Here is a 15,685-nt window from a genome sequence, read left to right on the forward strand (position 1 = left end):
TATTTACGAGTCGTTTTTAGGCGCCTTTATATCGCTGCCTCGGTATTACCCGACGCCTATCTATAACGTAGTACCCGTAGACGGACGGATAGATAGAGCGATAGAACTAGAACCTTAAGTATTACCTACGTATATTCTAGTCGCAGGAATAGAATAACTAGGTTAACCGGTTATTATTAGCAGAATTTACTTATAATATAGCGTGGTATTCTACGATACGTTATACCCCCTCCGATACCCTAATAGGCTATAACCTAAGGGGACCTAATAAAGTATAGCTTCCGAGGGCAGGCGAGGTCCGCGCCGCCGAAGCCGAGACCCGGGCGGAATACCTTATAGCCTAGCGCTATTCTATTTCGGACCTTATTAAGAGGGTATAGGCCTCCTATAAACGGTATTATAATAACGGCTATGTCTAGCGCTCCTTTAAGGTGGGCGAGTATATCTTACTATCCACGAAGAATATCCGATAGAAAAGACCCTTGAAAAAGCTTAGCGATAAGTTCATTAGTCCGTATAAGATAACTAAGACCGTCGGTATGTATAGCCTAGCCTACTAACTAGAACTACCGAAGGGTATAAGGATTTATAATATCTTTCCGGTTTCCCTGCTAGAATTATAGAGGTCCCGCGATAGGTTATAGCCGGAACCTCTACCCGTAGTTAACTTCGAACCGGATTCGGATAAGTATAAGGTCGAAGCTATCCTAGACTATCGATATAAGGGTAAATAGCGCTAGTACCTAATTAAATAGGCCGGCTATAGCGACGAAGAAAATACCTAGGAGCCGAAGCGGAATATCCCCGATAAACTTATTAACGCCTACTTTAAGGCGAGACTATTAAGGAACTAGACAGGTTTATATACTATTCCTATAGAAGACCTTATAGATATAACGTAAGGATATTATTCTATCTTTCCCCCTCCTTATAGATAATAAGACTTATTAAGAACTAAATAGGTTTATATACTATCCCTATAAGGGACCTAATAGGATAAGGGCCTATATATCGGCTATATTAACCTAGAAAAACCCTTTAGTAGAATATAGAGATAAATTCTTAGGCAGGGACCCTCCCTTAACCTAGACGGGGACTATATAGGCACTATTATCTTACCTCCTATTTTCTTCCTTTTAAGCGTTCTGCTCTTAACCTCCTATTTTCTTCCTTTAAAGCGTTCTACTCTTAACCTCTATTCTCCCTTTTTTAAGCGTTCTGCTTCCAACCTCTATTCCTTTATAGGCATAACGCCCTTAACCCCGTTCTTATTCCTTTAGCATAATAACTTATCGCCCTTAAAGTCTACTTCCTTTACTTTTCCCCTGAATTAACCATCACGATAAAGACACGATTATATTATAAGGAAAGCATAGTTAGGACTATTAGGGTTATAATAGGAATACTCTAAAGCTAGTTAAAAAAAAAAGGGAAGAACCTAACCCGAAGGCTAGTAAAAAAAACCTAAAAAACAAATAACTGTTATCCTCTATATATACCTATTACGCCCCCGAAAGGATATCCTTAAACCCCACTAACTTATCGTCTAGAGGGGTAGGCTCCCACCTAGCCACCTTATTACTATTATCCTCTATATATACCTAGCTTTACCCCGTAGTAATAGCCGCTATTCCCCCCTTTTACCTATTACCCACGGATAGTATTAAAGGATAAAAAGACAGAGGCGTCTTCGCCTTCTACTTTTTCTTCTTCTTCTGTAATAAAGGAGTTAAGGGCGTTAGAGCCTTCTTCCCCTTACCCTTCTTCACTAATAAGGTCGGCACTATATCGTTATCGTCGGGCATTTCGTAAGGATCCGGGGGACCCTAAGAACCTTACGGCATAAAGCCTTAAGATTACGTAGGGCTACTATTACTAAATATATCATCACCTATAAAGCTAACCCCCGCGGGGGCTAAGGTAGACCCTAAGGGTATGGGCAGGTCTTCCTAGGCCTAAGCCTAGGCTAGATTAAAAGTGGCTATCTACTTAAAAGTAGTAGCCGTCCGCTTTTAGGCTATAAGGTTGCGCTTATATAATATAAGGCGTTATTATTTAATATCAAGGCGTTTCTGCTTAACGGCTAGATACTACTACTATAGCCCGACGAATTACTTAATGATTAACTCTATACTATTAAGCCTTTTATAGATATCTTCCGCCGTTTTCTAGTAGGCGTCGGTAATTTCCTTAGCTTAACGCTAAGTAGCTATAGCTTCATTAGTAGATAACCGGTTAACCTTTAGCATCGCTTAACCGAGAGCCTTTTTAAGGATAACCTAGTATCGAACTACTATAGCCTAGTACTATATAGGATTAGTAAGGGGTTATAGTTAGAGAGAATATAATACTTATACGAAGACTCTTATTTGGACTACCTTTCTCGATAACGATAACTAAAACCTTTTATAGGTACTCGGTAGCGTTCTCACCGGTAATAGGGAGCTATTATATATATTAGATTAATATTGACTACGGAGTAGTCTATAAAAGGAGGGACTATAGCTATAAGGGTAATAAGGAGATATAAAGGGGAATAAAGATATATCGGAATAATAATAAAGATATATAACTTACCACGCGGTGTTTAAGGCTATTATACTTAGAGTAATAGTGGTATTTATTCGTGTAACGGCTATTATCAGTATAGCGGCACGTCTTGGCCTTAATAGTATACGTCTTCTCCTTAAAGTTAATCGTTACTAACTTACTCGTATCACGTATATAGGGGGCCCTTAGATCCCCGCCTATACCGATATCTACTACCCTTTAGCGTGGAGTAACTGATAGTGTAGTAGTTAATAACGATATAGCTATAATAGGAGTAAGAGGCTCTAGCGTAGCTAGCTACGGGGCTAATTACTTAACAGACTATAAGGTTAACGCCGTAACCACGATCTTAATCCTTTTAGAGGACCGCGTTATACTTATAGGAGTAACGATACGCTTATTATTATTATTATCTTCCTAGAAAGGTATAATAACTATACTATATCGCGTAGTTAGCTAGTATTATAGACTAGAGATAGGTTAGAGAATACATATAAGATAGTAGTTAAACAATTAATTACTTAAGTAAAACTATAAACCGTTAGTACACGATACCTTATATTAGGTAGAACTTATAAGGCGTAGTATAATCGAAAATTAAGTATAGAAAAGGAAGAAAAGAATAGGAAGAGGGAGTAACGGTAGGTTATAAGATATCCCCTATAGCGGTTATATAGCACCTATTTTTAGTATAAAGAAGGAAGCTACGAGTTCGCGGAAGGAGTAACGTTAAACTCTATATAATACTAGATTAGGAGTCTGTATAGATAGATTAAAGGGATAACCTAGGAGGATAAAGGGGCAGGTCTAAAAGGCTTTTAGGGGGAACTACCCTAGAACCTATAAGGGTCTAGGCTAGGATATTAGCTTTAGTGGCTTAGTTAAGGAGAGGGTACGTACCCGGGTTAGAGTCACGGCTAAGGAAGGCCCTGTATAGGAACTAAACGGGGACCTATTAGGTCCTATCGTGGAGGGCTCTAGGTCGGGGTATCGGGGCGTAGGAGACGGACTCGGAAACTAGGTTACGGAGGGGGTTTCGGAGGAGCTAAGAGGCCGGCACGGATCGGGCGCTCCTAAGGATAGGAGTATCCGGGGGAGGTCGCTATATTAGGTGCTTACGGCAGTAGTTATAATAGGTCTCTAGTATAAACCTATAGGGGTCTAGGTATACTTAGTCTAAGACCCCTTAAGGCATAAATAAAGTAAGTTATTATATAGTAAATAGAATAGTCCCTTATAGTAAATAAAGTAGTCCTCGAGGAAGTAAATAAGTAATCCTCGAGGAGTAAAGCGTAGCCTTAAGGAGCGAGGGAGCCTCCCCTTTTAAGGGGGAGGCTAGCCATTAATCTAACTCTTTAGCTATATCCACGTTCTAACCCTATTATAATCCTATTATGATTATACCTGGTTCCTTACTTAACCCTACCTTTTCACTCTTTACGACTACCTATTTAATAACTAATAAGGATAACTCGGAAAAAGAATAGCTTTAACGCGAAAATAGGCGTTAAAGTCGATAGCCGTGATATAGCGGGAGTAGGAGGCGTTTAAAGTGCGTGCTAATAATAACCCGGCAGTTATAGTAGCTAAAATAAATAAATAGCATATCCTCGCCCTTATTAATATTAGTTATAACTATTATACCGCTATAAGTGAATAATTTACCTAAAGACTTTAATTACTATTAGTCGATAAGACGAATCGACTACTAAATAGCTTCTCGGAAACTATTAGGACTATTAGTAACGCGGGGATCGCTATCTATAAGCTTAAGATTAGCGGTTACCCGTAACGAATATTCGTATATATAGTACCCGGGCTTAATTAAGATATATTCCTCGGGAAGCCCTAGATAGAATAAAACGATATACCGTATTACGCTAAAGATAAACGGCTTTACTATAGAGTAGCCGGATTAAATATATAACTTTATCACGAAAAGGAACCTATTAGAGTATAAGCTATCCGCGACGCCTATTTAGTTATAGGATCTATATTCGCGGGTATTATTTAACGACTATAATAAAAGGGTAAGGAGGTCTTAATCCAGGGAGTAAGCTTAAGAGATATCGAAAAAGCGTTATATAAGAAATAACTAGTAAACCTAAAGGATTTTATACCCGAAGAGTTACTATAAGAATTTAATAACCTATTTATACCCGATAAGGCTAATTAATTACCGCTATACTAATTAGGAGTCGACTATAAGGTAAACCGTATACCCGGAAACGATAATAAGGAACTATCGCTTCTCTAAAAGCCACTCTATAATATATCGAGAGAAGAACTCTTAGTATTACGGAAAACACTTACTAACCTAATAGATAAGGGATTTATCCGTGCTAGTAATTCGGAAGCCGGGGCTCTTATCCTTTGTATAAGGAAGCTAGGCGGAGGACTTTAAGTTTATTTTAATTATCGAGTATTAAACGCGATTACTAAGCGAGACTATTATCTATTTCCCCTAATCGCTAAGATACTATAAAACCTAAACTAAGTAAAATAATTTATAAAACTTAATATAATTACTACCTTTTATAAGATTAGAATAGCCTTAGGACACGAATATAAGACTATGTTCTAAACTCGGTTTAGGCTCTTCGAATAGCTTATCTATCCGTTTAGCCTAAATAAGGCTCCCGCGACTTTTTAGCGATATATTAATAAAACGCTATAACGCTTCCTAAATAACTTTATTACCGTTTATATCGATAATATCCTAATCTACTTTAATAGGAGTTAGGCCGATTATAAGGCGAAAGTAAAGTAAGTACTCCGCGCGCTCGCGGACGCCGGCCTAAACCTAGATCCGTTAAAGTACGAGTTTAGCGTAAAGATAGTAAAGTACCTAGGATTTATAATTACCGCGGGGAAAAGCGTATCTTATAACCTAAAGAAGTTATAAGCTATTGGCGAGTAGGAAGCGCTTATAATAGTTAAGGGCGTATAAAGCTTCCTAGGGATTATAAATTATTACTAAATCTTTATTAAGGATTTTTCGGGGATCTTAGCCTTATTAATAGCACTAACTAAGAAAGACTATACCTTTTAATAGGGTGTTAAGGAAGAAACGGCCTTTCGCGAGCTAAAGACGAGGTTCTAAGAAAGACTAATATTACTATAGTAGGACCTAGTAAATAAGATATTTATCGAGATAGACTATTTAGGGTTTACCCTTAGGGGTAGCCTAATATAAGAAGACACGGACGGAAATCGCTATATAGTCGTATACTATACTTATAAACTTAATAAAGCAGAATATAATTACCTAATCTATAATAAAGAAATACTAGCGATTATAAGATATTTAACGATATAATAGGCTAAGCTTACTAATTATAGGTAGTTTATAGTCCTCTCCGATTATAAGGCCCTTAAATACTTTATAATAAAACGAACGCTTACTAAGCGATAAAGCCGATAAGCTAATAAGCTTATATAATTCGACTTTATACTTAAGTATCGGAAAGGAAAGGATAACACGATAGCGGATACCCTTTTATATCGATAGTAAGATAAGCCCTAAAGTATAATAGACGAATAGGAGTAATCTTATTCTATTTAATTAATTCCCGATACCGCGATTCTACTTAGTATTCGCTATATTAATAGCGGTTAAATAATCTGTAAGACGGACTAAAAGCTATAATAATTATAGGATAAGACGCTTATAACCGATAAATACTATTAAGGAGCCTTATTTACGGTTACCGAAGAAGAATAATAGTTCTTACTATTATTAGAATTAAAGCTATAAATAGCCGAGTACTTAGTCTGTATAACCGGGTTATTACTATTCTACGCCTGAATTTAGGTGCCCGGGTCTATTAAAGGGTTAACGTTATAAGGGAAAATTATCTAGTTAATTCACGACTTAGTAATTAGAGGATACCCCGGATACGAAAATACTATTACCTTAATAGCGTATCGCTTTTTCTAGCTAAGGATAAATAAGGATATCCGATAATTAATCCGGAACTACGATATCTACGGAAAGGGGTATATATAGAGGAACGCGAAATAAGGCCTTTTACGCCCTTTCCTAGTACTAGAATAAATACGGAGCGACTTATCGATAGACTTTATAATAGACTTATTACTAGCTAGTAAGAAAAAAGCGCGCTACTTTTAGGTTATTACAAACCACCTAACTAAAGCTATAATATTAGAAGCGATAAAGATAATAAAAGCCGAAGCTTATACGGAATAATTCCTATACTATTATTTCTGGTTTTATAGAATACCTAGGTCGATTATTAATAACTAAGGTTTAAATTAGATAAGTAGATTCTAGAAGCACTTTTATAAGCTTATACGAATATCGCGTAAGCTTAGTATAGTATACTACCCCTAAACCGATAAAGTAATAGAGCGTATAAACTAAAAGGTATAAGCCTATTTATAAGCTTTTATGTATTACGCCTAAAACGACTAGGATCGCCTATTACCTATAATATAACTAGCCCTAAGTAACTATAAGAGCTTTATAACGGGGTTTAGTCCTTTTTTCTTACAATATAGCTACTATATTAACCTAATCTAGATAACTAAGGAGCCCTTTATAGAACCTAGAGTATTAACGGCCTATAACCTACTACGATACTTATAGGAAATAACCGAGTTCGCCTAAGCCGTAATTATATCGATATAGATCCGGAGTAAGGAGTCTACTAACTAATATCGTATACCGGCTAAGCGTTTTAAGGTTAACGACTTAGTCTAGCTATTATTAGCTAACTACTTAACTCCGCGATTATCCTATAAGCTTAATTAGCTTTATCGTAAATACCGAGTTATAAAGGTAATTAGCCTATATATAGTTAAGCTTACTATACTATTATAAATCTACCCCTAATTCTACGTAGAATTATTACGTCGCGTAGGCGATAACCCTTTTCTAGGATAAGTAGTAGACGACCCTTAACCACCGCCTATTTAAGAGGTAACTAATAATAAAGAATACGAAGTCGAGGAAATCCTTTACGCGAGGATAAAAAGGCGAGGCAGGGGATTAAGAGGCAAGGTACTAGTATAATAGGTAGGATACTATAAGCCTATATAGGAACTGCTAAAACTATTAGCGTAAATATAGGCACTTAATAAGTTTAAAAGAAAATTCGGCTTAATAATAACGAATAATAGCCTATTAAATACCTTTACGCTATTATAATATAGGAGCTAATATATAAATAATCGTATTACGATAATTAGAAAGGAGTAAGAGTTAGATTTAGTTTAGGCCGGATAAGCCCCGCGCCTTAGCCACGCTTAATATAAGCTTAGATTAATATTCTTAACCTTAAAATCGCTATCCTCGGGATTATCGATTTCCGTAAAAATCGTACCCTTATCGCCCCGTTATAGGTTAGAGTCTATCTCCTTAACGTTATTATTATCTTTGTTATCCCTATTATTAGGAATTATAACCGCCTTAGCGATAATTATACTTATAGGCGTAAAAGCCCGCTTACGCTCCGCGTATTATTAGAGTTCGGAAATTATAATATTAACGCGACTAAGTACAAGTATCTCCCTAAATAACCGAGTATACTCCTTTAGCTCTATAAGACTAAAGCGCCTAAAGTCTTTATCCGATAATATTAACCCCGATAAAGGAGTAGGAGTAATAGGATAGGTATTCTTTTCCGCTACGATATCAGGAGGGACTAGGCCCGAAATTATTACCTTACCTACAACCTTATAAGGAGGAGATAAGGCTAGCTATTCCGCCCTAATAATAACCTCCTCCGGAGGCGATATATCTAATCCTAATACTATCTTTTCTATAACCTCTAAAAAGGGAGAAAAGACTAGTATAACTACCTTATTAGCGACCTTTATTACCGGAGGAAGTATAGCTAGTTTAGTTACCTTATTAATAATCTTAGGAAAAGGTAGTAAGGTTAACTATAATACTACCTTTTCCTAGACCTTTTAAGGAGGAGAAAAGGCTGGCGTAATTATTATACCGGGAGCCTGTATAGGATATATAGCTATAGGTAATATCGCTATTATCGCTTCCTTAGCTATAAGAGTATCCTAGAACGCCGTATAGGCGTTAAGATACGGTTCTTACTCCTAGAAAAAGGGTTAGTAATACGGTTATAACCTTAAAGGGGGAGGAGGTCTTATAGGGGCGTTCTTATTATTATTGCTAATAAGGGTAGCCGTCTTAAATAACCTTTATGCATAGCCTTTAAGGTATACTAGGAGAGGAGTATACTAGTATATCTTCGTAGAGTATACCTAGTATTTCTTCCCCTGACTAGTCTAGTTATAATACAGGCGCTTATATTTCTTATCGGCGATATCACGCGTATAAAAGAGGCACGGCTTAGTATAAACGCTACTAAGAGGGTGCTTAGGAGGCTAATTACCCCCTAACTTCTTTTTCTTAGTTAGAGGCGGCGGTAATAACTCGAATTATTATATAATTAGTATCGACTTAAAGTATAAGAGTATTATACCTATATTATTATTAGTAATACGCTTATTACTATTATTACCCCTATTATCGTAGGGGGCTAGCGTTATCTATAAACGCTATAAGTTAGCGGGGTTACCTTAAAAAAGGATCGTGATAAAGAGATAGCTTACCTTAGATAGGGAACTCTTAAACTATATAAGTATTAATAAGAGAAGTCTACGATTAAGGGAGTTAAAGGAATCGTCGCTATAAGGAGACATAAGTATATATAGAATAGCTATAGCTATTATTATTATTATTATAGTTACAGGGGAGGAGAGAGGAAAAGGGGGCCTATAAGAAAAAACGGGTATTATATATTTATAGATAGGAGCTACGCGAGGGAGCCTATATTACTATTTCGGGTATATAAATAAAGGGTTAGTAGGCGACCTAAGATTTCTTTAATATTAAGGTAAAGGTAAGGTAAGATAAAGGGACACGACTATTCCTTTATTACCGCGATATAAGGGGGAGCCGAGCTATAATAAGGACGCGCGGTTATATAGCCCCTAGAGGGAGAGGGGGGGGGGGTAGTATTACGGGTTAACCCCGATATAAAGGATCCGGCTATACTCCGGATCCTCCTAACTACACGCTTAGTTAATAGATCTATATCACCTAGTTATTGCTATCTTATAGCTAGCCTAGCACTATAGACTTTTCTCCTTTTCCTTCTTCCTTCCTTAGTTCTAGATAATCTATTATTACGACCTTACTTAGTGCCACGACCTATAACTAGTCGTTTAATAATAATAATAATAATAATAATAATAATAATAATAATAATAATAATAATAATAATAATAATAATAATAATAATAATAATAATAATAAATTTATCTAAGTAAAGTTTGTAGTACTTTACGGGGATATCTAACTATATTAAAAAAGTAAGGGGAAATAAGTCTAGATATATAGGATTAAAAGTACTCTATAAGTTTTATATAATATAGCTTATCACACCTTGATAAGGTGGCTAAGGGCATCGGATAACTTGATTATATTATAAAGTACGTAATCACGGTACGTACTCCTTGGCAGCTTACCTACCTCCTTCCCTATATCAGACCTTGCCTTCTTTCCTACGAATCGGTAGCTCGTTGTCTTTCCATCGATTCTTCATCGCCACTGGGTTTAAGTATAACCCATAGTCTCCGACCTTGCGCGACGTCGCCTCACACCACGATGCCAGCCAAACGGAAAGCCGCAGGCACAGTGACTGGCGCGGCAAAAGCAGGCAAAGGCTCGAAGGTGTCGACTCCCGCTGGAGTCGCTACTCCAAGGAGTATTGGTAGTGACAATGAATCCTCCGTAGCGGACGCAGCCAGCGAAGTCGAGGATGAGACGATCGAAAAGAACATCAACAAATTCACTGTTGACTCGTATGAACGTGCCGCACCGCTGGCGAAGACCCCGACATCGTACATCTTTGGGAAGCGAGATTACTCTTACCTGCAGCTCAAGCCGGATTACCAAAATCGCCCCCTGTGGATTGACTCTGGAAAGGCGAGGATTTTTCTCGAGAGTTTCAGTCCGCTCGCGCAGCAAGCGCAGGACTTTCTCATCACAATTGCAGAACCCGTGTCACGCCCATCGTTCGTCCACGAATATGCGCTCTCGCCACACAGTCTATATGCGGCCGTTTCGGTTGGGCTGTCGCCTGACGACATCATCAATACCCTCGAGCGCTTTCTCAAGACGCCACTTCCGAAGCAAATTCGCGGCTTCATCGAAAGCTGTACAGCAAGCTTTGGCAAGGTCAAGCTGGTCCTGAAGAACACCAAGTATTTCGTCGAGAGCGCGGACCCCGTTGTGCTGCAAAAGCTCCTGAAGGATCCCATTATTGGCCCTCTTCGCACGCAAGGTACCGCCGAAATTACCACGACAGCGGCACCTAAGCAAGCACCGCTTGTCATACCCGGAACAACGAATGCAGCTGGTGTGCGGCAGGCTGCACAGCAAAACGACACGGGGAAAGATGGCGAGAACATCGCCGAGGACCAGGTATACGCCACGCTGAACGACGACGACGACGAAGATGCGGAAGTGACACACTCTTTCGAAATACCGGATTCCGCCGTCGAGGTTGTGCAGAAGAGATGTCTTGACCTCCAGTACCCCGTGCTTGAGGAGTACGATTTCCGGAAGGACGAGTTTAACGCAAACTTGGAAATAGACCTACGGCCAGGAACTCAAATTCGCCCGTATCAGGAGAAGAGTCTCAGCAAGATGTTCGGAAACGGTCGAGCGAAAAGTGGCATCATCGTCTTGCCATGTGGTGCTGGAAAGACTTTGGTCGGGATCACCGCAGCCTGCACCGTGAAGAAGGGCGTGATAGTACTCTGTACAAGCTCCATGTCCGTCGTACAATGGCGGAACGAGTTCCTGAAGTGGTCGAACATCAAGCCGGAGGATGTCGAGGCCTTCACTTCGGAATCCAAGGGTCGGGTTTTCTCGGGTGCTACAGGAATCATCGTGACCACATATTCGATGGTGACCCAAACTAGGGAGAGGTCGCACGATGCCAAAAAGATGATGGACTTTCTCCAGCAGAGAGAATGGGGCCTCATGCTGTTGGACGAAGTCCACGTTGTACCCGCCAATATTTTCAGAAAGGTCACGTCGTCCATCAAAACGCACTCGAAGCTCGGTCTCACGGCCACACTTCTCAGAGAAGACGACAGGATTTCAGATCTCAACTTTCTGATCGGACCCAAATTGTACGAGGCGAACTGGATGGAGCTTTCACAACAGGGACACATCGCCAGAGTACAGTGCGCAGAGGTGTGGTGCCCCATGCCTACCGAATTTTACGATGAATATCTCAAGGCTCCGGCGCGGAAACGGGCGTTGCTGTATATCATGAATCCGTCCAAGTTCCAGGCGTGCCAATATCTTATCAACTATCACGAATCAAGGGGGGACAAGATCATTGTTTTCTCCGACAATGTATACGCACTGAAATCGTATGCCTTGAAGCTGGGCAAGGTGTTCATCTACGGCGAAACGGGACAAGCAGAGCGGCTGAAGGTATTGGAGAATTTCCAACACAACCCGCAGGTCAATACCCTCTTCCTGTCCAAAATCGGCGATACGTCCCTTGACCTGCCGGAAGCCACTTGCCTCATTCAGATCTCCTCGCATTACGGTTCACGTCGGCAGGAAGCCCAGCGGTTAGGGCGGATCCTCCGGGCCAAGAGAAGGAATGATGAGGGCTTCAATGCCTTTTTCTACTCACTGGTTTCCAAGGACACGTCGGAGATGTATTACTCTTCAAAGCGGCAGGCATTCCTCGTGGACCAGGGCTATGCATTTAAGGTCATCACGTCTCTCAACAACATTGACAAGACTGAAAACCTGGCATTCGCTACAGCCGCCGAGAGGAGGGAGCTGCTCCAGAAGGTGTTGGTTGAAAACGAAAGCGTGAACGACGAGGAAGTGGTAGACGATCTCTTCCACTCGGGTACGATGGGCCGACGACCAAAGAAGAAGGCGAAGAGAACGGCGGGTATGCTCGGCGACCTGTCTGGCGGGCAGGACATGGCGTATATCGAGCAAAACAAGAAGACCAAGTTGAAGAAGGGAGACAGTAATGCCTTCTTCCGGAAACTGCACCGACAGGCAGCCAAAAAGTGAGCGCAACATATTGCTTTGGTATTTGGGTAGCATCGATCAGGAGGGATCTGGCGAAGGCGAGGCGTTCTTGGCTTGGTTAAAGGTCTCGTTCTTTGCTGTGGATTTGAATGGGGGCATAAGGGCGGGCGTTGCTGCATCTTACGAGTCGACTGGGAAATGGCTTGCTTTAGAGGGACAGGAATATCCAACACAGAGAGAGCGCCGGAATAGAAAACGGCACCAGACTGAGCAGAGAGATAGAATACACTTCATAAACTGCAACACTACCAAGATTATGGTGCATGGGCCAGTCGTCCTTCCATGCTCTGCAACACTCAACGCGTGTCATTCTCTCCCACAGCTAAGTCCTCAATGCATCCTTTTAATGATCCATGGCTCCTCGAAGCCTCGAACGCTCATGGATTACGGATAGACAGCTCGCAAGGGAGTGGTGATTCCGACATGTGGGGCATATTCGTAGTTCACTGCACCCCGCAATAACTACAGTGCAGCGTCCCAACTATCCGGTATCCGGGATGTTGATTTCTGTTCGAAGCACCCAGGGTCTGATGCCGACCTCGAAACCCGGCTCTCTAATTTCCAGGTTGTTTGTTCCTCCTTTAAGACGGACTTGGGAGTTCCCCATATCTTATGTACCCTCCTCCTGTTTCATTTGGCAGGAGACAGACAGGCAGCTGAGTAACATCCTCCGTACCTATGGAGAAAGGAAAGTCCGCGAGGGGACTTCAGAGGTACCAATTCCACCATATAAAAACGGAGAAAAGGTCAAATATATCGAGGCGTCTGGATGGGTTGTGTGTTAGCAAAGATTGTCGTCGAGTACCTGACACGATAACATTTCTAACCTTGAACCTGAACCCCACTATCCTGCAGAGGTGAATTTCCGTACAAGGTATCCATAACACTTCGTAAGTACCTTAGGCCCCGTTCGACAATTTCAACAACTATTAACGATTTTCCAGTTTTATTATACAAGTGATAAACGCAGCTAAGACGCTAATTTAACGCCGGCTCTTAGCCTTAATATAGCTTTTTATATAGTTTATAAAGTCGTTATATCGGGGAAATATCGAAGCGATCTGGAATACTGGGTTAAGTCTTTTAAATATAAAGTCGTTATTCTTTTACTACTATAGATTATCATCGTGACTCCTACATATATCTATATAACGGGATTAGGTTCTATTAGCGTGGAGTAAGTTATAGCAGGGTCTATAGATGATATACCTGACCCTGGCTCCGGGGATATCGAGCCGTAGATATAAGATATCGACTAGGAGCCTACCTAAAATACCACCTAAGGGCAGAATACTATCGATTCCGACCCCTCTAGCGACGACGAGGTATCCGAAAACGACGTAAATACGCAGAAAACCACCTTACTAGACCGCCCGGCGTCCTAAACCAATATCTCCTTATCCGGTAAATACTCTACGCGGGTAGCCTAGAGCGATACTATCGAATATAATCTCTTCGAATGTATAGTTATTACGCGTCGCGATAATACCCTATTTACGACTAGTAATAAGAGGTTAGCTAGGACGCTAGCCTTAAGTAGATTCTTACCTAAGATATAAGAGGTATTTCTTATAGCTAATCTAATAGTTAAGACGATAATATTAAAGCTCGATAATAAGGAAAAAGAGCTATAAGCGGTCCTTACGCTTATCGGTAAGTCCGGTATAAATAACTACGACGATAAAACCAGTATAGTAAAGGTGACCGCGGAATAGTAGGATATCTTCGAGGCTAAATACGGCGAGGTTAGAAGACGTATTTGTAGAAAGGGTAGCGTATATTAGGTGGATAGCCTCTTAAAGCAGGTTTGCCTAATACTATCGCTATAGGCTAGAATATTACCGATATACACGAGCTAGATTAACGTAAACATTAGTTAATAATGCTATTAATAGCTATACTGCTAGCTTATAAGCGTAGTCGAAAGTAATAATAGGATTCTAATAATACTAGCAGTAAAGGCTTACCTATCCCTTGTAACGACCTTTTAGATAACGCTCTATAGCGGTATCGTAGGAAGGAAGCTAACGATCCTTTAATAACCGGATTAATTACGTTAGCGGTACGCTAAAATAAGCCTATCCTTATATAGGCGATTACCGCTTACGATAAGGAATTTAGCGACGAATTAGGTGGTACTAATAGCGTTATTACGGTGGCAGAGTTCCTGACTTAAAATCCTAATAAGGTAACGCTATTTAACGCGGTGAAAGTCGATAGAAAAAGGGCGTCTTTAAAGAGGTATAGGTTTATAAAAGAAAGGAATACTACGCATGGAAGTGGTAATAGTGGTGATAGTGGTGATAGTGGTAATAGCGTTAAGGGCAGGCGTAGGGCTAGGGTGGATCTAGATTCTAACTAAGCCTTATTTTCCGTGGATTTAATTAGCTAGGAGTGTTTACCCCCTACCCGAAGAGGACTAGTTCGGGGTAGAGCTTTATCTTATCTGCTCCTTCCGCTACCGTAATAATCTATACAGTACTTAAAAGTATTTTAATCCTTTTTACTTTAATAATAATAAACCTATATAACTACTACTGCTATTCTGTTATCTTAGATATCTAGTATCGTATCTCTAATCCTCCATTATTACCGATATTATAGTTAGCACGCTTTACGGCTAGCTATAATAATCTCTTCTCCTCTTTAAATTCCTTATTAATAACCGTGGTTTAGTTACGTATAGCTCTAACGAAGTTCTAGATCCTAGTTACCGCGTATACGATTTCTACCTGCTTTTCGAAGCTATATTTAGGTACCTTCCTACTAAGGATACGGAAAGACCTCTTTAATATACTAAAAACACGTTTAACAGCACTATGGTAACCTGCGTGGAGGCGGTTAAACCGCTCCTTTAAGGATAACTGCCTCTACTCTATTTTAGAGAAATCTTAAAGGTAGTACCTCTCGCTATCGAATAGGGTTATAATACCTTTAATATCGCTGCCGAACCCACTATTTATAAGGTAGAACCTTCTATTAGGTACGTGAAAAGACCCTCCCACGAAAGCC

General features: G+C 40.1%; 1 protein-coding gene across 1 annotated transcript; it reads left to right on the plus strand.

Moving 5' to 3' along the window:
- The first annotated feature begins 10,131 nt into the window (after nucleotides 1-10,131).
- On the plus strand, nucleotides 10,132-12,922 carry SODALDRAFT_329848 (Rad3 protein). The gene has a single exon (XM_028611062.1). The coding sequence runs from the start codon at nucleotides 10,205-10,207 to the stop codon at nucleotides 12,653-12,655; it is 2,451 nt and encodes an 816-aa protein (XP_028467980.1). The 5' UTR covers nucleotides 10,132-10,204; the 3' UTR covers nucleotides 12,656-12,922.
- Nucleotides 12,923-15,685: the final 2,763 nt, after the last annotated feature.

Source organism: Sodiomyces alkalinus (genome assembly GCF_003711515.1).
Source record: "Sodiomyces alkalinus F11 unplaced genomic scaffold SODALscaffold_2, whole genome shotgun sequence".
NCBI classification, from domain to species: domain Eukaryota; kingdom Fungi; phylum Ascomycota; class Sordariomycetes; order Glomerellales; family Plectosphaerellaceae; genus Sodiomyces; species Sodiomyces alkalinus.

What these genes read in the sequence shown, in the direction of transcription:
- SODALDRAFT_329848 (XM_028611062.1), top strand. Translation starts at nt 10,205, where the DNA reads ATGCCAGCCAAACGGAAAGCCGCAGGCACAGTGACTGGCGCGGCAAAA.